General features: G+C 45.0%; 1 protein-coding gene across 3 annotated transcripts in view; it reads right to left on the bottom strand.

The window, feature by feature from the left end:
• Positions 1 to 6,523: 6,523 nt before the first annotated feature.
• KIAA0930 (KIAA0930 ortholog) overlaps positions 6,524 to 25,135 on the bottom strand; it is a 54,231-nt gene continuing 35,619 nt past the window's right edge. For 2 of the 3 annotated variants that reach the window (XM_088478373.1, XM_088478375.1), the window contains exons 3-10: positions 20,179 to 20,286; positions 16,817 to 16,894; positions 14,656 to 14,757; positions 13,824 to 13,964; positions 12,874 to 13,068; positions 11,080 to 11,245; positions 9,908 to 10,063; positions 6,524 to 8,240 (exon numbers count right to left, since the gene is read on the bottom strand). In XM_088478373.1, coding sequence (XP_088334499.1) covers positions 8,200 to 8,240; positions 9,908 to 10,063; positions 11,080 to 11,245; positions 12,874 to 13,068; positions 13,824 to 13,964; positions 14,656 to 14,757; positions 16,817 to 16,894; positions 20,179 to 20,286 — 987 coding nt within the window. In that variant the 3' untranslated portion in view covers positions 6,524 to 8,199. The remainder of the gene's footprint in view (positions 8,241 to 9,907; positions 10,064 to 11,079; positions 11,246 to 12,873; positions 13,069 to 13,823; positions 13,965 to 14,655; positions 14,758 to 16,816; positions 16,895 to 20,178; positions 20,287 to 25,135) is intronic. The other variant, XM_088478374.1, reaches the window with a different exon arrangement.

Genomic DNA, 25,135 nt, shown 5'->3' with positions numbered 1-25,135 from the left:
GTTAATTGTTTGACTCAATATTTTATTATAATTTGTTGATTTATTTCTTTATATTAAATTATTTTATGTTAAATTATTTTGTGTACGAGCGCTGTCTACTCATTTTATTTTGATGCTTTTGTCTTTTTAGGTTTCTTAGCATACACAGCAGCTTAACGCACAGTACCTTAATATTCAATCCTTATATTGTTCTTGTGTTGGGGACAGAGCGCCTGGTTTTCGCTTTACTTTTGTTCTCCCCCAAAAGGCTATATACGTGCTGAAAATAGGTAAATCCTCCTAGAGAGCACTTTGGTTATTTATAAATTAGTGTTAGTTAGGGTGTTTAGTAAAAGAGCTATTTCGTTCTGCAATGTGTCTCCATTGTTGGAAAGAGCTAGGAAGAAAAGCTGTAAGAACAAGCATCTTAAGAGTATAAAGCCTTTACTAGTATCCAGAATGCTAAAGTTCTGCAATGATTGTCAGAAAGATTCCTCTCATTTGGCTAGCCAGTCTAAACAATCACAAGTCCATTTACCTCTTTCATATCGCAAATGCTGGGTCGCACCTAGGATTTGTACACAAGTCCATCCCGGCTGAGACCCCTTTCAGACTGGCGGCCTGACCCGGCAATAATGCCGGTTCGATGACATCACTGCTGAGCCGGTGCTTGGCGATGCGATAATCTCTAAGCGCCAGCTCCTCCTATGCAGTGAATGCGGCCCGTGTTGTCTCGTGCCGAGTTACCTGTTCCCACTCCACCGCCAGCCCGGCTGAACTAGTGTTCAACCCTGCTCGTTACCAGAGTTGAAATTCTGGGTTGCTTAACCTGGGTTATTTGTTGGCAGTGTGAAAGGGGTGTTAATGGACTGAATGAAAAGAAAAAAATATATATTTTGTTACTCATAAAAAATTCTTCCTTATGCTGGGCATACGCTATACAATTTTCTGTCAGATATCTGTCTGGTTGGAACCTGGTAATGTATGGGAGCAAATGACAGTCGACCATTTGCTCACAAACACTGGAAAACAGACAAAATGGTCGTTCAGACAAACTGGTTAAAACATATAAATTTAACCAGTTTGAACATTTTTTTTTTTTTTTTTGTCCGTTTTCCAGTGTTTAAAACCATATGATCGACTGTCATTTGCTCCCATCCATTACCAGATGTTCATTCCAACCAGCCAGATATCTGACAGATAATTGTATAGTGTATGCCCAGCATAAGGAAGAATTTTTACAGTCACAGGGAGCTAAAAGATCTAGATCCCAAACTAGTTTGGACTTTAATTTTGAACCAACTTCACCTGAGTTTGTTCTTGAACGTGAGGAAGAGGATATGTCTAGCGAAGAGTCTGGTGAACTTGTTAGAACATTCAATATTGTGAAATATTGGATATTGTGGACAGTTTATTAAAGAATATATAAATCGATGATTTGGTGAGGAACAGGATTTCCTATTCGGAAATGGGACCAAAAGGAGCAGGCATTTTCCAGTACATAAAGAAGAGCCCTATCGCTGCGTTCGTGTGCAGCTGATAACCATTGAATAAAATAGGCTGGTTTCCTTACCATTTAAGGGTTCCCTACTTTGTTGGCAATACATTGGAAAAATTTTACTGAAAACGACGGGAGGTAAAAATTTAAAATTACCTCAGGATAAACTAAATAGGAACCCTATGCCATCTGCAAAGCAGCAGTGTAAACAAGCCAGAAGTTATAAACCTGGGTGACAATACAGTGACAGATACCCTTCAGGGATGACGAGACAATCCTTTCGCCAATCCTACAGGATAGGCAATCGGAGACGATGACTACTCCAGGATCCCAACATGTGCCAGTAGGGGGCAGGTCCCTGGAATTCACCAGTCCGTGGAAGGAATCTGTGAGATTGTTGGGTTCTGGAAGTAGTGTCACAGGGATATCAAAGAACCAGACAAATTTGTGGAATCAGGGGTTCTAGGGTCAGCTTTGGAGGTCAAAGTTTTAGAAGACGGCATAAGAAAGAGATCAGATCGAAAGCTGTGGAAGTTGTCCTGCGGTCAGAAGAAAAGTTTTTATTGTCCAATATTTCTGTCTGAAAAGAGCTACAGGAGGATTCCGAACCATCTTGAATCTGTCTTATGCCCATCAAAATGGATTTCAGGGTTTCCATATGAAAATTTCTTTACTCTGACACTTTTGTTCAATTGTCTAAGACAAAACTATTTCCTAGCATCAATAGATCTAAAGGATGCCTATTTTCACATTCCGGTATGCAGAATATATCGAAAGTTTCTGAGATTCTGGATTTAAGGAAAACTTCTCCAATTTACTTGCCTACCTTTCAGTCTGGCTACGTCTCCAAGAACATTCACAAAAGGTGCTGGTGTCTCCTTGTATATTGCCTGAGAACACGAGGTAGAGCAGTATGGTCATATCTAGACGATCTACTAATTGCCGGAAGCTCAGCAGAAATAGTGAAAGAAGCCGTGCACGGAACCATAAAGTTTCTGTAGTATCACAGCTGAATAATAAATGGGGAAGACAGTCCTGTAAATCCATCACAGCAAATACAGTTTCTGGGTGTGCAGATAGACACTTGAGAATACAATACAGCACTGGTAGGAGAAAGATGTGCAAAGATCCGAAGACAGGTTTCCTTAGTTCAGGTATGCGGCAGAATACCGGTACGTTCTGGGCTATGCCTATTGGGAATGATGTCATCTACCATAGATATAATGCCGTGGAGAATGAGGAAGTTACAGTGGAACCTACTTCAGTACAGCAGGAAAGTGTTTCCTGTATATTAACGGATAAATCTACATCAAGATGCGAGAGATTCTCTAAGGTGGTGGATAATTACAAAAACAATAAACTCAGGAACAACAACATTGTCAGAAAAGCGGTATTTGGTTCTAACTACCTGCGCAAGCACAAACAGGATGGGGAGCAGAGCTATTAACACAGTGGGCTCGATCCAATTAGGTGCGAATTGCAAGTAGCGGGTTTGTTTCTTTAAACTTGCCCAGATCACTGCGAAACGCTCTCCGGAGAATTCTCCAATCCAATTAAAAATGCCTATTCACACTACTCGCAGCAGAGGGGTGCGAATTGACTGCCAAATGAGCTTTGTGAGAAATGCATGAAAATGTGGGGAGACCACCCTGGAGCCCCCCAAAATGGATAATTTCGTTAGCAGGACTGTATAGACGGTTGTTTGTGGCTATTAGGAAGTTACTGTAGGTTTTGAAATGGTGTCAAATGGCTGATTTCTGCTATTTTATTTTTAAATGCAAGAAAATGATTGAGATTAAACAAAAAAATTTTTTTCTTTTAAACGAATTAAACGAAAAAAGCAAAAAAAAAAATAGGAAAGGGTGATTTTGGGGTACTTTGAGGGCACCTTGAAAAATGAAAAATAAATTTTTTTTTCATTTTTTTCCCAACTAAAAAATTATTGTGATTAAATTTGGGGTGCCTCAACGAACGAAAATGTTGATTTTGGGGTAATATGTGGATATTTCCCCCCCCCCCCACACAAAAAAAATTACAATATGAGCTAATTAGAAACTTCCAATTGCCTAATTGATCATTTAGAAGGGGGGGGGGGGGGGGTAGCCAAGGGGTTCAGCACATTGTCCCCACATTTTAACCTTAAAATAAAGATTGTCTGTCTCAGGAAGCAGGATTTCTACACATCAATAGCCACATCTAGGGATATATTTAGTAAAGAGTTTTTAGAAGTGGAGATGTTGCCCATAGCAACCAATCAGATTTTACTTAAGATTTTCCTAGCAGCTTCTAGAAGATAATAGCTAGAATCTTATTGGTTGCTATGGGCAACAACTCCACTTCTAAAAACTCTTTTTTAGTAAATATACCCCCTATAGTCCCTACACTATACCTGCCAGGTGCATACGCAGCTATAGTGAACATTGTTATAGCAACACAACTTAACACGTGGAGGATAAACTTGTAACTGCAGCAAAAAAAAAAAAAGACCACGTAACGAAACGAATGTATTAATTCCTATGGCTTATGTATTTATCTTTCCAAAGTGTGCCTGGAGAGCTGCCCTTACAGGAGAACAAACAGTTACTACCAATGCAGGATTCAGACCACTGGCCACAGGAAGAAATGAGGATTATGCAGATTATTTGGGGACAACGCCTTGTTTCCCATGTTGGCTTAAAATAAAAAACAAACAAACCTGTAAATACCATATAAACATGCTGGCTGCAAGGAAGATAAAATGCATACCTTAAAGCAAACTGTTTTTATTAAATTCCGAGCATCTGCCTGTACTGAAATCTGTGTGTATAATGTACCGATCTTGTAAATGGAACACAAAACAAAGATATTAAAAAGTTTAGCCACAAGCTCCTGCATTCACAAATCATGTACGATCAACATGACAATTTTTAACTGCAAATACCCAGCGGCAAATGAATGATATGCTCTCGAGCAGGCTTAGGCAATATCTAGATCAGCATTGGTTGTGGAGCCACAAGTCCCAGCATGTCCTGCAAGGGCTTTATATTCCACAGCCTCAAGGGCAACAGACTGCAAGACTTATACCTTGGATGGTCAGTCTCAGACATTACTTAAGCGATAGCAGCAGCCATAACTGGCATTTACTTGCAAACACACCATGGTAGCCATTACGACTGGGTAAACTTACTAGTCGCCTGAGTAGAGCCAGGAAACTGTTTAAGAAGGATGAAAAATATATATATATATATATATATATATATATATATATATATTGACCTCCTCCTTTTCCTGCTGCCTGAGAATCTTCTCATCGAATGATCCTGATTGATAAGCTTTCCCAGGACCCCGTGGAGGTGGATACAGCAAGGAGTCATTGAGAGGCCTTTGGCCCTGCTTAGATACTTACCACTGAAAGGATGAAAAGACTTGTTATACCACCTTCAGACAGGAAAAAGCCGAAATCCTGGCTTTTACCTGCCGGGTTGTTTTGTCAGTCCCTGCCTGTACCCCCCTTCAGACAGAAGAGCAAATTACCGGGGCAAACATTTCAACCTGGTAATTTGCTGATTAACATGGGTATTTCTTCTGGGATTTTCAACCTGGGTTGACCCTTTCAGACAGAAAAAGGACCCGTGTTAATTGGCAAATTTCCAGGTTGAAGTGTTTGACCGAGTAATTTGTTTTTCTGTTTGAAAGGGGTATTAGAAACACACTGCCAACACCTTGACCTGTGTAGGACGGATGAGGAAAAGGTCTCGTTCTCCTGCCTTGTGGTGGGATTTTCCTCCAGGGACTTTCTGAATCCTCTTTTGTCACCAGACAGAAAATTGCCTATAAATGGAAGCATGGTCACAGGATTCTTTGACTGCATTCATTTTTTATGACTTGTAGGGATTAAGGTGCAGCAGTTAATCCAATTGAAGCAGTAATATTGTTGGCATATTCTTTTTTTTTTATTTCTTTTAGTACCACATAGTTTTAAAAAGAATAATACAACTATGAATTCACTGGTTACTGGTAAGGAATGGCTTTTTTAAATGCATGTGTCTGACACATTCATGTGTGCATCTGTTTCTGGGTTGCACTACATGGTTTTTGGCTTTGTTAGTGGTAATACAAGAGGGTGGGAATTAATACAGAGGCCCAGCGAGGTGTCTGTGCGTGAGCTGCTATTTTGATGTCCACTATTGCATGAGAAGTTGTCATTGATCGCAAGTCTTGAAAAAGGTCCTTTGAGAGGACCGAAGCGTCAACGTTGTTTTGCGATCATCTCTTTGAGAAGTCTGGCAAGTGCCCTTGGATGTCACTATTGATGATGCTGCTTTAAAAATAAATAAAAAGAATAATATGCAACTGTGAACTCATGTGTCGTACCTATTGATTCATCAGAACGTGGTGATAAATACCATTTTAATCACAATAGGTTGGCGTGGAGAGCGGGAACAATGCTAGTGTGTGTAACGCATCTTGTGTGAATTTGCAGGGAATTAAAAGTTATGTTTTAATTATTCCTTGTGCGCCTGTTATAGACATTCTTCTTCTTTGGAGTATTTGGTGAATTTGCAGGGCACCTGGTAAGAAAGCAAAAGCACTCACATCTGCAATAAGGACATACAAGTCCTTATAACTAGAGTGGCGGAAGGGGGGGGGGGGGGGGGAGGCGCACTTTCATATATATTGTGTGCTGTCAAAAAGTGAACTTGCTGTCTTGGCCGACAGCTGCTCACAGTTATCGGAATGAAACATGACTGAGGCATGAGGCACTTTGAATGCCTCAATGGAGGTATCTGGTCCCTAGTGAATAGCTGCTAACCGCTGTGAGAATGTTTATTATCACTAGGAACCATTGAGGCAAATTGTGCGTTAAAAGTAAGTGCCTCATGCCTCATTAATGCCAGTGACTCCAAGTGATCTGATCTCTAATTATTGGTGCAGCCAGAAAATGGCTTCCTCCCATCTTGCAGACAGCACGTTCCCAATGTAAGAGTTTAAATAATAAATACATTCCAAAATAATTTAGCAGAGATCAGTAACAAGGTATATTTATAAATTTACTGGTAATTAGAAAACACAAGATAGTCAGGTTACTCAGCAGGTTTAAATTTATAATACTTTTTTTTTTTGTTAAAGAGTGAATACATTGGAAAATTATATTTTAACAAATAAATACATTAGCAACTTCTTTAATTGTCTGATACCTGTGAAAAATACGCGTTTTCAATTAATAAGTGAAAATCCAAATTTTAACGCTAGAGGACATTTGATGTCCTTAAAGTGTGTACAAGGCCAAGACACAGTGGAGGCGGCCACATGCTGTGGGCTAAACATTCGTTCTACTGCAGCCTCGTGCCCTTGTGATGTCACTAGTTCCTTGTGATGTCACTAGTTCCTTGTGAAGTGATAAAGCTGAACATTGGTCTAGCTCGCGGACTGACTCTCTCCCCGGGGGTCACCTGTACGATCTAAACAATTATGGCAATGGCATTTAAAACCAATATGCCATGTTATTTTTAACATTCTATTTAATTAATTTAAAAAAAAAAAAAAAAGTTTGGGGATTCCTCTCCGTACCCCCATAGGAGTTTAAGTGCAGCAGTCCAAGCTGCGTATTTATTATTTTCTGGTTATAAACAAACAAAAAAAAATAATATATAGGAAAAAAATAACCTCCTACAAGGACAGTGCGCGCGTCTTATGAACTGGACTTGAAAAAAAATAAATAAATAAATTATGGGCAAAATAAACGCAATTAGAGCTTTTTAGATGTAGATGGGACCAACAGACGCGCGGCAGAGTGCATACTCCCAACAGAGCGGACAACCCAACACAGAAACAACCAAGACCCAAAGAAATCGACAAACACTGACATTTACATCACGTCTTACTTCCAAGTCCCCATTAATATACAAATAAGTCACTGGCTTCTTGTCAGTACAGAGAACTCTACGTCCAGTTCGATGTGACCTGTATATATATTCTGCAAAAGGGACGACAGAGAATTTTTTACATTTAAAAAAAAAAATAATAATAATAAAAAAAAAAAAAGAAATGGTAGATCAAATTTTTCTTCTCGCTTTCCTTTACACTAAAAAAAATAAAAATTATAAATTATAAAATGCATAAACAAATATACAGACTCGTACATTAATGTAGTACTTTTCCATGGAGAGTACAAAACTTCTACGTTACACGTTATTCTCACGCACTCCTAGGCTGGATAAACACACATATATACAAAGTTAGTTTATAGTCCACTGAATCACGTCATGACATTCATTGAAAACCTTTACCAACCTGCGTACATACATTGGCGCGCATACTGTTCACTTTTGTTCGCTTTGCGCTTGCAGTAAAAAGTTGGTATAACAAAAAAAAAATGTTCTCTTTATAAAGCACAGTTGTTCTACGACAGCCCCTGTTTTGTTTTTTTTTTTCAGTTACAAAGTCTCCCACCAGACGACTGAACGATGTAAGCGAGCATACACCAGCGGAGGAAGGGTTAAGAGAGGCACTTAAGACTAGCTGGTATTTTTTTTTTTTTAAATTAACCCCTTTCCTACTGCAGGTACCAGCAACAGGTATTTCAGCCTCCACACTTCGTATACAGAGCTTGTCTTTTGTCCTGTGCATGTTCGCTCCTGGACACTAGGTGGTAGTGTTGTCTAATGAAACCACTGCAGATCAGGTAGGCACTTTGGCAGTGAAATTTCGGTTTTCCCCAAAGGCAGTGCCAACGTTCCCTGCTATGACATGAGAATCGGCTTCTGTCGCACCTCCAAAATATCTGCAGGAAAGAGACAAGATTTAATAGGTTTAATATGGACTATTTTCTGAGCAGAGATTAAAGGGCCGTATGAAGTGAAGAATAGATGGGTGTGCAGTCCAATGCTCCGATACCTAGCACTATCACATATAGCATATTACAAGATCAGAGAGCAGGAGAGCTGTATGGAAATGAGGCAAACATACTAGGCAGACCACACCGGTCAACCGTGGATAACTGGTATAGTAGTAATGGGCAGGTCACAAAACCTTACCCGCTCCCAACCGTTATACACTACACATGAACATGCACCCAATGTGCAGGGTGACATCCGCCCGGGTGCAGTGTTGCTTGCTACCAATGGCGGGTGCAGTCTACAGCTTGGTAGTGTTCACTCTAGCACCCTTCACTTGTCACAACCTGAGTAGTTCCTGTTTCCTGCCTGGGGTGTCGCTCTCTGCTCTGGTGCTTCTAGCACACTCTGGTCTGCATATCAGCAGTTTGTTGCATCCGCTCTGGTGGTCATATACAAATGGTAGTGTGTGTGTGTGGGGGGAAAAGAAAAAAAAAATGGAGAGAGCAGGAGGCAAATGTTTGGTTATTATTTCTCCCTAGGGGGTTCTATGGGCATATAAGCAAATAACACTCTCAAAACACAGAGATGCCAAGACTAACGATCAATCACATTCTGCAAAGAATAGCGCAATCCTTGCTAACATTCTGAGAGCAAACCCGGCAGCCTCTGAGGAGGCCTCTGCCAAAAGGACGGAATAATGTGTATTACTGCAAGTTCCTCAACCCAATAGGTTCTAATATGAGAACGGCTCTGGTGTCAGTGACACAGATTCCACAAGATGCCGGAATCATTCAGGACGCAGCTGCTGCAGATTTGTCGGCTGCACATTCATGCTGCAAATCTCCCGCTTCCACTACATTCCTATGGTGCTGTATTGTACTGAGATCTGGGGACTCTGGAGGCCATTACAGTACACTGACCTCATTGTAATGTTTGTGGAACCAGCTATGGAAATGTAATGTATTATAATAGCAGTTATTGCCCACAGAACTGCCGATAAATAGATGTTTTTTGTTTTATACATCATTCTCTGTAATATATATAGTTGTACATGAAATTTCCAAGAGATCTGCAGTTTCTGAGATACTCCCACCACCCCTTCTGCCACAAACACCCTTTCCAAAGTAATTTCTTTCCCATTCTGGCATTTGGTCTGAACAACAACTGAACCTCTTGACCAAGTCTGCATGCGTATATGCATTGAGTTGCTGCCACATGACCTGCTGTTATAGCTTTAAAGTGCACAAAGGAGAAGAAAAATATAAACATAAAACAGCAACTTCATAGGGGGCGATTCAATTTACTGCGCTGTTTTCTTAGTCGGCAAGAGGTTAAGACAGGGAATGTCGGTTCTCGCAACTTAACCTGGGTGTTTAGTTGCGAGAACCGACATTCTCCAACTAAAGTGCCGGTCGCGCGGCTGTCATTCTCGCGCTAAGCAGGAAAACAGCCGGGTGGCCGGCACTTTAGTTGGATTACTCCTCGCATCCGCCTGAGGGTGCGAGAAGAACTCCTTAAGTCCGACCAAACAGCGCGCCGAATTGAATCGCCCCCATAGTTCATTAAAAATTGGGACACCAATTAGAGTAATGTCCCTTTCCCCCAGCGTTACCTGACAGGATGCGCTGGAGCGGCAGAGTGACGTAGGTCAGATGTGCATAGAGTAAGAAGTTCTCATCGGTTCTGTTCAATTTCAGCCACGATCCCACCAAAGATCTACCGGTTCCGGAGAGGGAGCGCGATCTTAGGTTGCTAGCGTTATGAATATCTGTAGAGAGAATCACAAGCAGACATATATATATATATATATATATATATATATATATATATATATATATATATATATATATATATATATAAAAATCACATACCATCCACCTAAAAGCGATCTAATACAACAGTGTGACCATGGAACTCCGCAGTTAGTGGGAATAACAGAACGCAACCTCCTGACCAGGCTGCAGCGCAAAATGACAAGATGGTGCCAACTGTTGGCAAGTTATTGCCCATCAGCGACATCTTGAGGAAGTCCCCAGGCACTCAGCTATTTAGGCTGCAAAATTCTCCAACCACTACGGCCTGGGGGATTGATGGAGCAGAGCAGAAGTATATAGCGGGTAAGCAACTTAATAGCGATGAGAATCCTTAGCAATGGTCCTACACAGCTTTACGTAACATTAGTAAGGATGTGTCTGTTAAAAATAATAATGCAACAGGGATACCAACTGCAGTGACACAAGGGCTTATTGTGAGCGCGTCTAAAGCTGGGTACACGCTAGGACGACGGATCAGCCACCCGGCCGATCCACCGTCCTATCTGGCGATTTGGCAAGTGCGTACGCACTTACCAATGGCCGGCCTGATGCTTTGTGATTGACGTCGCAAGTGGGCGGGATTTATATGTGCCTGCCCAGTTCAGCTGTCAATCACTAGTGGCCTCTGCAGCAAGTGTCAGCTGACCGCCCTATACACAGCAAGATGCACCAATATATCTGCAGATATACTGGGCATGGGCTGTGCTGCACAGCTGACATGTCTGTGAATGACGTAGTTTACAGACATATCGCTGGTACACACTGGCCGACGCTCACCCGATATATCGGCCGCTCTATATCGGCCAGTGGGCAATCACCATAAGAGTTTATGCTCAAACTTCTGAGTATCAGATCTACTTTTTACCAGCCACAAAAAAGGAGGCGCAAACTGTAATCGCGGGGGAAATTACTATTTGGATATTAAAGTATTTTTGCATAATAGTGATTACAGACAAACGTTTCCTCACACCTCCCCCATCGTCACTGTCACGGAAGAACTCTTCACTGTCATTGGCTGAGTGAGACTTCTTCATCTCGGCTATTCGGTTCCTGGGCACTTTCCTCTTGAGAGATGGCGAGAAGAAGGACGGGCGGTTGTTGCGCTCTGGGGTGGGAGGCGTGCTGAACGACGTAACCTGGAAAGGAAGAATCGCCATATATAAGAAATGAATAAATACCAAAACCAATACATCAGATCACGTCCCATTCAGAGAATGGCACTAAAAGGGAACCAACGACCATCTATTTAATGCCGTGTATTTATAATCAACAAGCCCGGAAACTCTATAATAGTCTTTATTCAATATAAATCTGCATCTCGTCACATTCACAAATATACTATATAAACGTTAAAGGAAAATGAAATGCATAAAACAACATATATAATAGAGTATTATTACATGAGACAGCCCGTTCGTAGATGCCAATACCGCCTAGTGCGCGTTTAGATGCCGCCATCGGTCCCTCCATGGTAACTTACACCAGCCCTATGATAAAGTCTGCGTATGGCCTACGACGTGAAGGGTTGGGCATCTGTGTCTGCGCAACAACTTTCACCGACACATCCGCGAGACTCCTATAACACGGACCATTAGCGCGCAAGCGCTAAGCCACCTCCCAATCATCCCGAAAAACACCCATCACTTTTCTAAGGCATTGCTGATACGGTCTGCCTCCATCGCATGCGTCTTAGGAGTTTTTAGGGATTTTCCCGAACACACAGTAGGAAAATAACGCTCAAATACATGAACATCGCCATTGCGTGCGGCCCTGAATCAGGCACATAGCCACTGCAAGCCCTGGCCCAATGGGAAGAGCTGGAGCCGGCTGTAGTGACCTCCCATTCGTTTCTACCCGGAATTCCGCACCATAACTTCCACGTGATATGGAGACCAGTCAGTATTTCTGCTCTGAACGTAATGTGGAAAGGTTGGGAAGCGCAGGTGGAGAAGTTCCCCATAGCAACCAATCTAATTCTAGCCATTATTTATCTAGTACAGTCTATAAAAGGACAGCTAGGAGCCGAACGGTTATTATGGGCAAAGTCTTCACTTTATCTCTCCCCAAGGTTGTTCCATCGGAATCGGTATGCAATGCCGCTGGATGTATTGCCGGCGGACTAAACGCAGACGCTGGAAGCCCGAACCATCAGGATCCCGACTGGGCCTGGTAAGTACCCTAACCCTCCCCTCTACCCCTAACCTCTCCCCCGGTGGTGCCTAACCCTAACCTCTCCCCGGTTATGCCTAACCCTAACCCCCCTTCCCGCACCCTAAACCTAACCCTCCCAGAGGGGGTACCTATCCCCAACCTCCCCCCGGTTATGCCTAACCCCCCTTCCCGCACCCTAAACCTAACCCTCCCAGAGGGGGTACCTAACCCCACCCTCCCCCCAGTGGCGTCTAAATCCCTCCTTACCCTAGCCTGACCCTAACCCTCCCCAGGGGGTGCCCAACCCCAAGGTGCCTATAACTAACCCCCCCCCCCCCCCTGCTTACCTTCGTTTGGGATTTCGGTGGCTGGCTAAAGATAGGAGTCGGCATTTAGACACCTATCTTTAGTACATAGCCGGGCTTCCAGCTTCAGGACGACGGTAAATAAACTGCATCCCTTACCATCCTACCCAAAAAGTGTTCACCTCACCCCTCCTGACAAATGACACGGGGCACAGAGGTCCTCAAGTTATTCTTATCCAAGTTGATCTAAAGACACCAGGAGACCCGAAAGACGGTTATAGGCACAAGCAGGAGAACGTCACACTAACCCGTTCGTGCAGTGGTGAGCCGGGGTTGGAGTCGTCCTCTGTGCCATAAGGAGACGTATCGCCGGTGGACACCCTGCTCACAGCCATCTCAGCGTGGCCTTTCCCTTGAGGTCCCTTCATCCTCACAAACTCCATGTTGTTATACTTGTACAAACCAAAGGACATCTTCTGCGCCATCTTGGCCGCCACGCTGACCTGCGCACGTTTGTGAGAGAACACAGCGGATTGAGTACGGTTACCCCTAGATATATGGTCAGGAGGTGTACGTAACTACACTTTGCTGAAGAGCTTGCAATCTGCAACCCGAGAAGCCACGAAGGCGCTAGTCAGCGACTAGACTGGGCCAGGGTTTGATTATTCAGCGCAGTAAGTGGTAGAACGCTAACCGTGTGTGTGATCATAGTCATAGGCTGCTTTTCTTATGGATTTAATGGTCGTGAATATATAAAACTTGTTATTTCTTAGTGTATTTGTGTCATTTATAAAGCCGAATCTGTGACTCACTCTATATAAAGTCACTAATCAGTTCTGTTCTCCTGACGTATTAGGGGTCTATTTACTAAGCCTTAGATGGAGATAAAGTGGACCGAGAAAGTACCAGCCAACCAGCTCCTGTCATTTTTTTAAACAGTCTGTAACATGACAGTTAGGAGCTGATTGGCTGGTACTTTATCTCCATTAATGTTATCTCCATCCAAGGCTTAGTAAATAGATCCCTATATCTGTCAAATCAATAAATGTCTGACCAAACACCACCTAAAATCTCCCGAGTGGAATGTCCACGAAAAATTCACCTCCAGTCCCAGCAAAAGAAAATTTATATTGCGCCAACGAAGTAAAAATGCTTTTGAATTACAAATTAAAGTTCTTTTTCCAACATTGGCCGTAGCAGTTCCCAGAGTGAATGACAGACTGTACCTCTCTGTACCCATCAGAAGCACAAAACCTACCCGGTTGTCGTAAACTTTCTTCAGAGCCTCGTACCGGATGGACCCCTGGAAAATGACACCTTGGAACGTGTTTGTTTTGTCGCTGGCCACAAGCTCAACACAAACCATCTCGCCTTCGCCCACGGTCATATCGCTGAACACCTTGAACACAAATGAGCATTTTATAAAGCATTAGAATATAGTCTCAATGTTGTCACTTATCGCAAATATTATAATGACTCAGTGTTGTACCCGGGTCCAAGCGACGCGTTTGGCCGGTGTCTCATGGATACGGTTTCAGGAATGAAACTCTCAGCTTACACTGGAAGTCCCAGACGAGCTGCAGAACATTAGTGGACTCAGCACAATCATCCTATTTGGGGACGAGGCTTTGACTTGTGCTGGTGCACTTAGATATAACCAAGAGTGCATGACGGAGCTGCAGAAGTTAGCAACGGGCCGGTAGGAGCTAGCGGTTAATGGTTCTCATCCTGTACTATTACTGAGAAGTATTCAGCACCTTCCAGATGCGCTAAAGTCATTTCTAGGCACATTTTGCCCAACATCAAAGTATTGATTAATGAACGAGGTTCTAAAGTGGTAGGAGGTTGGACAATAGCGTGAGGTTTAAACAGGATGGAGGTGTGCTGGTGCGCATCCAATGAGCTTCTTTAGTGAGCTCTTCAGTATGCCAAAACGAGCAGCAGGGCACCCCCGGAACGCTCCGTGAAGACACGCTCTATCCTCACTCAATTTCCCACTCACCCCAAATAGGTGTACAGAAAAATGAGCACAGATTCCTTACCCTAATAAGTCATACATCGCGGTGATAAAAAGAGATCAATGTGATTACCTCTTCAAAGTTGTCAATCATGAAGAAGATATTGGGGTAACTAATCTTTGACTCCTCCCCTTTGCTGTCCATCGGGTGCTTGCTTGGAGAGGCAAATACTTGCTGAAACAGTAGGAAATACAGCCAGTGAGACTCGTGCACACAAATTGCAGCCCCACCCCCCAGCAATCCTAAAAACATGGCAGGCGCACCATGAGGTCTGCAGGACGTCAGTTTCTTACACAAATGGCGGGCTGCCACTGTGTTGTCATCATCGATGACATCGTGAAACCACTAGCTCCTAGTTAATTGAGTGGCGACAATCAAAAAATACTGGTTCAGCCCAAGAAAAAAATGGCATCAGTTTACCTAGGGGAACTTCCAAAAAGGGGGTGGCGGATATTTTAAAAGCAAGCATCCTTTCCTCCTGTGCCATTCCTGCCATCAATGCCCAATTTATGGCGGACGGGGCAGTTATTACAGCTAGCAAACATCGGGAAATACAGAAGGGGACTCGGGACAGAAATATTACCGCAGTCAGCAGCACAGCAGCAAGTATGCCCAGCAATTCATTAGTGATGTCTGTTACAGGGAAGAGGTGGGGATACAAAATGTGTTATTACACAGGTGAGGGAGGCGAAATGCATTACAGGGGCGGGGGCATTGCTTGTTCCCTATGTAATATGACCACACCCCCTGCATGTAATGACCACGCCCCTCTCCCACTTTTCAGCAGTGTAACTATGTTGAGAAGTGATCAGATGAGCAAAGTAAAAAGTTCCTCTTGTCTGCAGGATAATGGACAATGACAGAGACCACAATGAATGTGTCGGTGTACAAATAAACATTTATACATCAGTATTGAGTGTAAATGTGTCAGGAATCTATGTGTAGCTGTGAGCGGACAGGAGGCAGGTATAGGGCAGCACAGCACAGTCCACAGGGATATGGCTATACGTTTGGTTCTCCGGCAGTTGCGGCTTAAAGAATAAAATATAAATATCCGCGTACTAAGACCTATGGTTCCACAGCGTTTGTAAAGCCAAAGACTGACTAGGCCTAAACAAATCATGTGACAGGCGTGGGTGGGGACTGTTTATTTAGTCCATACAGAGGGTGCAGATCTAATGAGAGCAACAGACCTTTATTGTATTAGGCAAACGCCAGCAGAAAATGAGAATTACGCATGATCTTACAGATGTGTCCTCATACATCTAGCCTCCTTGCGCGTTAAACAGCCCTTCTAACCGCGCCATGCCGTGGCTCAGTAGCGCCAAGCGTCTTATTATGCCACTCTTTACCTCCAAATGTGTCTTATTCACACAGTGATGCAAATAGCTAGCACATGCAGCTTCTGCTGATTAAAATGATATACAGCAGGCCTATGTTCTCTGTGCGTCTGCGGGCGTATCTGCATGTGAAATGCTACGTTCCACAGTGTTACTGCCGCTGACACTGTAACGCATACTTGCCTACCCTCCCGATTTGGTCGGGAGCCTCCCGAAAAATCGGGTGCCGCTCCCGACCTCCCGGGAAGGCAGGCAAGTCTCCCGGAAGCTGCAAACCCCTCCTGCCTCCCACCACAATTACAGTAAATTCCTCGAAAGCGGGGGGCCTGTGACGCGATTCGACGTGAATCGCGTAATTTTGGCCCCGCCCCCTGCTTCACGCTGCCTGTAATATCGGTAGTGTGTAGCGGGGGCAGGGCCAAAGTGACGCGATCACGTGGCTCCGTCCCCCCGCATACTCTTTTAGTCTGGCCAGCCCCCTTCCCCCGTAAAGCCGATCTGGCTGCTCCCTCCTGGAAGGGGCAGCCAGATAGTCGGCAAGCATGCTGTAACGTAGCGTTTCGCTTGCAGATACAGCCGCACAGACAGAACATAGGCCTGCCGCATATCATTTTAATCAGCAGAAGCTGCTTGTGCTAGCTATTCACATCACTGTGTGAATAAGACACATTTAAAAGGTAAAAAGTTGCACGAAAGGCGCTCTGCGCTCCCGCGTTATGTGTGGCGCGACTTGTAGCGCATGGAGGATAGATGTATGTGGCCACATCTGTGGGATGGAGGAGCTGGCAGAGGCCTGAAATGTCACCATGTCCCAAGGTATTCACTTCAACTAACTCTCTCTATGTGGACGTCCTTGGGACAATATGGTGCTTATAGTTATTCCTCCTACGCACCTGGGATTTCTTCTTATGGATGTGAATGTCGCCAGCGTCGGAGCGGGTGCACACTGCGCACGTCACCATGTAATCCAGCTACAGGTTAAAAAAAAAAAAAAAGAAAAAAGGTCATCTCCGTGCGTGATGGTGACCGCCAGAAAAGGCTTCCTATCCGCAGCCTATTACACAGGTCAGTGACACCGTTATCTGCAGGCTCATTAAAAGAATTGCAAAAAAGTGCACTTAGGGAGTAGATTTACTAAAGATTCTAAAACAGAAAGTGCTAGTGTTGCCCATAGCAACCAGATTCTGGGGGAGGTGTATCAAACCTTGTAGATGGATAAAGTGGAGAGAGAAAGTACCAACCAATCAGCTTCTAACTGCCATGTTACAGGCTGTGTTTCAAAAATGACAGGAGCAGATTGGTTGGTTCTTTCTCGCTCTCCAAGCTTTGATAAAGCTTCCCCCTCTATCATTTTCTAGAAAGCAATAGAGAAATTATAACTACAATCGGTTTGGTTATTATGGGCAACACCACTTCAGTAAATCTACCCCTTGGTCTTCCATAGGAGGGGGAGGCGGAATAAGAATTCTCCCATAATGACAATGAAGATGATAAAATCCTACATCAGCATGGTACCATTTTGCCATCATCTTAATGCATGTAAGGAGCAGGAGCTTGCCGGACTTACGTCAGGTTTATCTCCACCTGAGATAGATCAGGTAGCAGGACAGCGCCATCTACTGGCCAACAAAGCAGAAGCGGAACAACCACAGAATTTAAAAATCTATTTTATTGCCAGCTTAGAGTTAAACAAAAAGAGGAAGTGGTAAGCGGTGCTTCCACCAGGAGGCTTATAAACGGTGGGCCACTCGAAACCAGTCACCACTTGCTGTATTTTCAGGTTTAAATGACAAGGCAATCAAATAGGCGGTCTGCAGTTGGTTCCTCCAGCATCTGATTATCTGATTGCCAGCTGCTGTATGGCAGGAAGCTTAGAAACTAACACTTTTCGAATTTAAATATTATATTATATATATATATATATATATATATATATATATATATATATATGTCATGCTGCATTCTACAGCATGGCATCATTACGGACATCCCCCATCAGTAGGGCCAATGGGCGATGTCACTAGCAACCCGCGAGAGCGCACACATCACGGGTACTAACTAGAAGATACACCCAGTATGTCAATCCAATACGCGGGATTGGACAACATTTCATCTACTGTGTACCCAGCAATGTGATAATCCTTAAACATAGGATACATCTCCCCTAACACTGGTTCCGTTTGATGTGTGTAGGCAATGAACTTTAATAAAACTAGAACTCTAGGGGGGAAATTTATCAAAGTTTGGAGGAGAGAGATAAAGTACCAACCAATCAGCTTCTGTCATTTTACAGGCTATGTTTGAAAAAAAATGACAATTAGGAGCTGATTGGTTGGTACTTTTATCTCCCTGCACGCTTTAGTAAATATACCCCCTAGGGAGAGATTTATCAAAGTGCAGGTTTATAGAAGTGGAGATGTTGCCCATAACAACCAATCAGATTCTAGCTATTATCTTCTAGAACGTGCTAGTTAAAGGTTACATAGAATCCTATTTGTTTGTTATGGGCAATACTTCCACTTCTAAAAACCCGCACATTGGTAAATATACCCTTTAATTGACTTAACATTTTTCCACTTTAACTGCGCTAATTAAGATCCTTAAGGCCGCTGTGAGGGATCTCTTCAGCTTCGGGAAGAACGAACCGCACTGAAAGCAATTTGCAGCGGTCCCAATGATACTGTGGCCCCCCCCCCTACCACCTTATTAACCTCTGCAAAATTTTCAGAAATCTGTAATCTTGTAAGTACGATCGCATCCGCAGTCTTTTACAAACCGATGCACTGCTCGGGTGGTTGTATGAAACCGTGAGCATAACTGTTTTGTAGCTCCGAGATAAGAATTTAATTAGGAATCGCATCGACTTTTAAAAAACAATTTTTTAAAATGTTTTCATACAATTACGCTCGAGTGACACCAACGGAAATCTCACTTCTCTAATCAGAGACCCCACCAACATAGAGTGAGAACTGAAACCTGCTGTCTTCTAAACCACCAATGGAATTCACCTTTTTTTTGTGTGTATACATATTTTTTTTTTTACCCAGAGATCTCGGGTAGCCAGCATTGAACAATATTTTATGATTTTATGCGATCAGTAAAGCTGGGTACACACGTAAAGATTTTCTGTCCAACCATCCAACTAGTTGATTAGTTGGAATGAAAATCTGGTAACGTATGGGAGTAACTGATGATCAGTAATTTGCTCCTAAATGCCAGAAAACAGATGAAAATGATCGTCAGACAAGTTTGTTAAATGTTTGATTTAAACAATTTGTTCAAACAACAGTTTTTGTCCATTTTCCGGCGTTTGGGAGCAAATTGCTGATTGTCATTTGCTTTCATTCCTTACCAAATTTTCATTCCAACCAATCAACTAGTTGGCTGGTTGGACAGATAATCTTTTAGCTTAAGTCTAGAAGTCAGCTTGAACTTTCGTAGGACCAGGAGACAGATGCCCAGGACTCCCAAAATGGAGGACATCAGGAATACAATTCTAGATGCTGTGGTGAATTTGCTCCAGGAACTGTCAACTCCCTGGTAAACACTTATCTAATCAAGGATTCTCAATGGCCTTTAATAACCATTACATATATCCCGACACTCCTATCTCCCCAACTACGGAGCTGTGGGCAGTCTGTGTGCTTAGATGTGCAGTGTCATCTCTCTTACCACACGGACCGGTTATAGTCACTAGGCCACCGTACTGTGACCTTCTGCTGGTCAGACGTCCACACACAGTGTGTACACCACTTGTGCGGCAGTGCACGCCATGGCTGGCTGGGTAGAGATCATACAGTGAGGGCACCCAAGTCATCTGCTGCATTGGCAAACCTTGTGCTGGGATTTTTACATCACGTCCACAGTTCCTTGGGTGGAGCTTTAAGTAGGATTTAGAGGTTCAGATAGGGGTCTCACATGATTCTGCTTTTTCCAAATCAGGTCCACTCCACCCAAATTTTTTAACCTGCAGAAACTCTTGAGGAATGCAAAATTAACAAAATCAAGTTGGAACTGGTTCCTATGACAGCCATTTCCTTTTTTGGGCCTAAAATGAGGTATGAGGTGGATTTTGTAGCCTGGTAAACATTAGCTCACTTGGGTGTCTTTATTGTAAATGTTGGGAGTGCTCGGATCAACCAATCTTTGTAGAACGTAGCTAATGCAGAAGAATCCAGAAATCTGTAACTTGTGATGCCCATATAAATGGGCTTCCCCAATACCAGTCTCATCCCAACCATGGGCAGTTACTGACCTTCTGTAAAATGAGGTTCAGGTAGACGCTCTCCTCCCAGTCTATATCAGGGTCTCCGAGGCCAGGAAGCTTCTTAGAATCCTTACGATAGACCTCAACCTCTACCTGCTGAAACCATCAGAAGCACAAAGGCAGATTAGAAAGGCGGATTAATAAAACCTAGTCTAACATCACTATGTTATGTATACTAGGCACGGTTATTTCATGACAAAAGAAAATCTGAATGAATTCATGGACCTTCTGTGGATTATGTCAGGGCTCGACAAAGTCGTCATGGCGGCCAGATTTGGTTGCCTGGCGACCAGATTTTCAGCAACACCCGGGGCCTCTAGTGCAGACCGCGAGCGGGGTCCACACTACAAAGTAACAAACACACAGCCACCAGACAGACTCTCATTGGCGGCTGCGTCGGTCACGGAGTGAGCCGGGTTGGAGCTCATGCTCCACCTTCCGGCTCACCCCGCAGCAGGTGATGGGAGAGACGTCATGACGTCTCTCCCATAGTGCAGAGCGGCCAGGAGGAGTGGACAGCGGCGGTCGTCAGCTGGAGCATGGATCAGGTAAGTTGCGTTTTTTTTTGTTTTATGTAAGGGGCACTGCATAGGGAGGTGGCCATTACTGGGGACACTGCATGGGGGGGGATGGCCATTACTAGGGACACTGCATAGGGGGGGGATGGCCATTACTAGGGACACTGCATAGGGGGCACTGCATAGTTTGGGTGGCCACTACTGTGGGGGCACTGCATAGGTGGGGCTGGCCGATACTGGGAACACTGTATGGGGGGGGGCACTACTGGGGCACTATACAGGGTGGGGCCGCTAGTAGGAGAAATGCATAGTGGGGACTACTACTGGGGGCACTGTATAGGGGGGGCCACTTCTAGGGGCACTGATTAAAGGGGCACTACATAGGGGGACCACTACTGGGGGCACTACATAGGGGGGGTGGCTGCTACTGGGGTCGCTACTAAGGGCAATGCATAGTGGGGACTACTACTGGGGGCACTGCAGAGGGGGGGCTACTACTGGGGGCACTGCAGAGGGGGGACCACTACTGGGGGCACTGCAGAGGGGGGACCACTACTGGGGGCACTGCAGAGGGGGGACCACTACTGGGGGCACTGCAGAGGGGGGACCACTACTGGGGGCACTGCAGAGGGGGGACCACTACTGGGGGCACTGCAGAGGGGGGACCACTACTGGGGGCACTGCAGAGGGGGGACCACTACTGGGGGCACTGCAGAGGGGGGACCACTACTGGGGGCACTGCAGAGGGGGGACCACTACTGGGGGCACTGCAGAGGGGGGACCACTACTGGGGGCACTGCAGAGGGGGGACCACTACTGGGGGCACTGCAGAGGGGGGACCACTACTGGGGGCACTGCATAGGGGGGACCACTACTGGGGGCACTGCATAGGGGGGCCCAAAGCATATTCTTGCATCTGGGCCCACCACTCTCTGGGGTTTTTTGGCTGTGGAGGGGTGGTCTTTCTGGGAGTTGGTTGTCTGGAGAGGGGGGTCAGCTGCTCAGTAATGTGGCCGCGGTAGAGTGGTTTACCTAGGGTACCCAGTTAGTGGTGTGGCCATGGGGGCTGGTTGTCAGGGGCGTAGGTGCTCAGTAATGCTGCCCCGGGGGAAGGGGGGGGGGGGGGGGTCTGGCGCCTACACTTGCATCCTGGCTCCTAGGTTTTAGAAAAAATTGTCAAGTCCTGGATTTCATAAGCTGTCCATTCAGGAGATCATCCTTCCACTCAGGTCTACTCCCAAGTGTCAGGGTCACGTTCCTATCCGGCCACCATTGTCATTGGCTAAACTGAAAAAAAGATCCAGTTGCATAAACAACCGTATTAACTACACCCCAAATGACTAACACCTAAAAAGAGACGTAAAAAAGCATTATATGAAAATAAATAAACAGGGCCTCACAGCTTTAGCAGCGAAAGTGGGTACCGTGGCTTAATTTGCACATCATATATGTAATAAAACGGGTTTCGGCTAATGAAACCACCGTGATCTAATGCAATGAAGCTGGGACAGTAGCAGCTTCAACTAATGGCATGCAGCGGAACGTGGACCACCTGTTAATATTTATTATCAGTGATCCTAAATTAAGAATGTGATCCTTGTATCCTTATAGCAGCAGAGACTGTACCCAATGTGATGCCTAGACTTCATGGGCTACAGGGCAAAGTGTTAGCATGCCCCCCTCCACCCTCAGTGACAGCATGACCCACTCCCCTAAAGAAACGCCCTTGCATTGCCATCTATACCTGTTCGCTCATTGCAAGCTCCTACCAGGCTGACAATGGGGGAGGAGGACCGCTTTCAATTACGCAAGAACTTTTTATCCAATTAGATCTCTGGATATTGATATTTAGAGGACACATGACATTGCTGGGCTCCAGTGTCAGTTGTAGACTGGAAGAAGGTGGTACGCAGTGACAACACCCCCCCAGACTGCCACAGAGGAGCAGAAGGCGGGAACACTGGGGTGCAGTCACCCTCCTGTACCAGCACAGTCAGCCTTATTATACCAGCAGTACCAAGCTTACACCACTAGAGGCTGCAGAGCCAACTACACGCCGTATGGGTTTTAAACAATACATTCTGGAAGCAGAGAGATGGCGAGACGAGGTTCTGCCACACAGTCACATGACCACATGTACTAACTAATGGACGAATGAAGGCATGGAAATCTAGAAACCTATTTCTGCAATGTAGCTACAGCGGGAGAGGGGCTTTAAGTCACTCCTTGGCCCTCAGGCAGAGGTTGGAAGGTAGCGTCTGCCAGTTCAAGTTGCGACTTTGTAGATTTCGGCGAAGAGTATATTTATTTGGTTAATTTATATGAAGATATTTTTTTTGTCCCCAGCTGAACGCAACGTGTGTTGGCGTCTTCAGTCGCCCTCATTTCTGAGCAGAGACTTCAGGTTCTCACTAAAAGAAAAGCAATTTGGATAAAACATCTTAATGCCTAAATAGCTACAAACAAGCAAGATAATCCATCAGCTAAATCTGTCACATCTGTTTAAGTACCCCATTTCCCGGGACTGAAAACACCAGCACAAGCAGCGCGGGACAGGAAGATAAATAAAATTAAAGCATTAAATGCGATAACCAGCTCACATTTAATCTTAGAGTGCTAATTGATTATAAAAATGTAGGGTGTGCGTCTTGCTACATAGTACAGTCGTGTGTGTGTGTGTACACACAGGGCCTGATTCAGCAATGTGCGCTAACCTGATGGTTATCACGCACAAACAATGCTGTACACAAAACCTTGCATCTTTGTACACACATTTAGCAAATTTTATCGGTTACACACTTTTGTGGCTAGAGGACCAAGTGGCCGCCTTACACAGCTGTTCAACTGAGGCACCCTGTTGAACTGCCCAAGAAGTGATCACAGCAGAGTAGAGTGTGCTCGAATGGGATCCGGAAATAGACTCACCCACAGCTATAGAAAAGCCCGCTTGATGGTTGCAATAATCCATTGAGCAATGGACGCTTGTCAGCCTCTTTTATGGGCGTCGTAAAGCACTAAGACAGTTTGTCTTTCGCAAAGCAGCAATCCTGTCCCCATATATATACAGAGTGCTCGTACCCCATCCACGAATCGACGGGGACTGCAAGACTGGAACAATAATTTCCCGATTCAGGTGAAAGCGTGAAACCACCTTCGGAATAGCCTGGTCCACATGGAAAATGAAAAGGATATTTAAGTTGTGGACAGATGGGGTCTGCTAAAGATGGACCTCATTGCATCCAGGTGGAACATGAAGCTTCCAAGGTATGATGTAGGGACCCACTACCCTGGGTGAACCATGTGTTGATTGAGAAAGTCTACTTCCCAGTTGTTCACCCCAGGGATATAAATGGCCGATATACATTTTCTGCCCATGTCATTATCTGGACGGTTTCCTTCATCGCCAAAGGACTCCTGGTTCCTCCTTGTTTGTTGATGTATGCCGCCACCGCGGCATTGTCAGATTGTACATGTAAGCGCCTGCCCCTAAGGATATCTTGTGCCTGGACCTGAACACGAAAAACCGCTCTTAGTTCTAGCGCATTTATAGAGAGCTTCTCTCTTCAAGTGACCAAACCCCCTGGAAGTGGAACCCAAGAGTCACTGCACCCCAACCTGGCAACTGGCATCTGTGGTGACTAGTGTCCTTTTGACTACCCCATGACAGGTTTGGCAGCGCTGAGCCACCAATCCAGGGATTGACGCATCTGTACAGAGAGGAAAAAAAACTGCCCATCTAGGCAGGGATCCCACCTCCTCCAACGCTACAGGATAAAACGCTGAAGGGGCCAGGAATGGAAGTGTGCAAAAGGAACCGGCCTCATTTGCAGCGACCATCTTCACCAATAGCTGCATGCAGCGTAGTATGGTCACCTTGTGAAGACTCTAAGGGCCTGTTTCAGATCAACTCGCGAGCGATCAGCGCTCGCAAGCGGGCCGGTGGTGGCCCAGTGGGTATGCGCACGATGGAGCCGGCTCCGTCGTGCGCATGCGCAAGACCCGCATAGCGACGGGCAAGCTGTCGCTCCGGGTCTCGTACCAAAGGGGGCGTGCCGGGGGCGTGGCTGCCCACACGGAGGCGTTCCCATGGGAACGCCTACCGTCTGGGGCCGGCCCCACTAACATCACAAGTGATGTCAGTGGGAGTGCTTTCGGCTCTGTTTGAGCCGAAAGCACTCCAGGGCTTGCGGCCACGAGACCCTACCACAAGAGTCTCGTCGCAAGCCCGACCATCTTCCAGCCCGCTCGCTGTAGCTGTGGGTGGTCACCCACAGCTATGCGAGCGGGCAGGAGGCCATTCAAAAAAAAAATAGCTCGGCCCTGATTCAGAGCGAGCGCTCTGTCAGTGTCCGGCTCTGAATCAGGACCTAAGAGTACTCGTACCAGGCTCTGCAATTCCCTCATCTTGTCCCTTGGCAGAAACACAC

Source organism: Taudactylus pleione, unplaced genomic scaffold (genome assembly GCF_031769625.1).
Source record: "Taudactylus pleione unplaced genomic scaffold, aTauple2 ptg000212l, whole genome shotgun sequence".
Classification (NCBI taxonomy): domain Eukaryota; kingdom Metazoa; phylum Chordata; class Amphibia; order Anura; family Myobatrachidae; genus Taudactylus; species Taudactylus pleione.
This window is presented reverse-complemented; position numbering and strand designations above follow the sequence as displayed.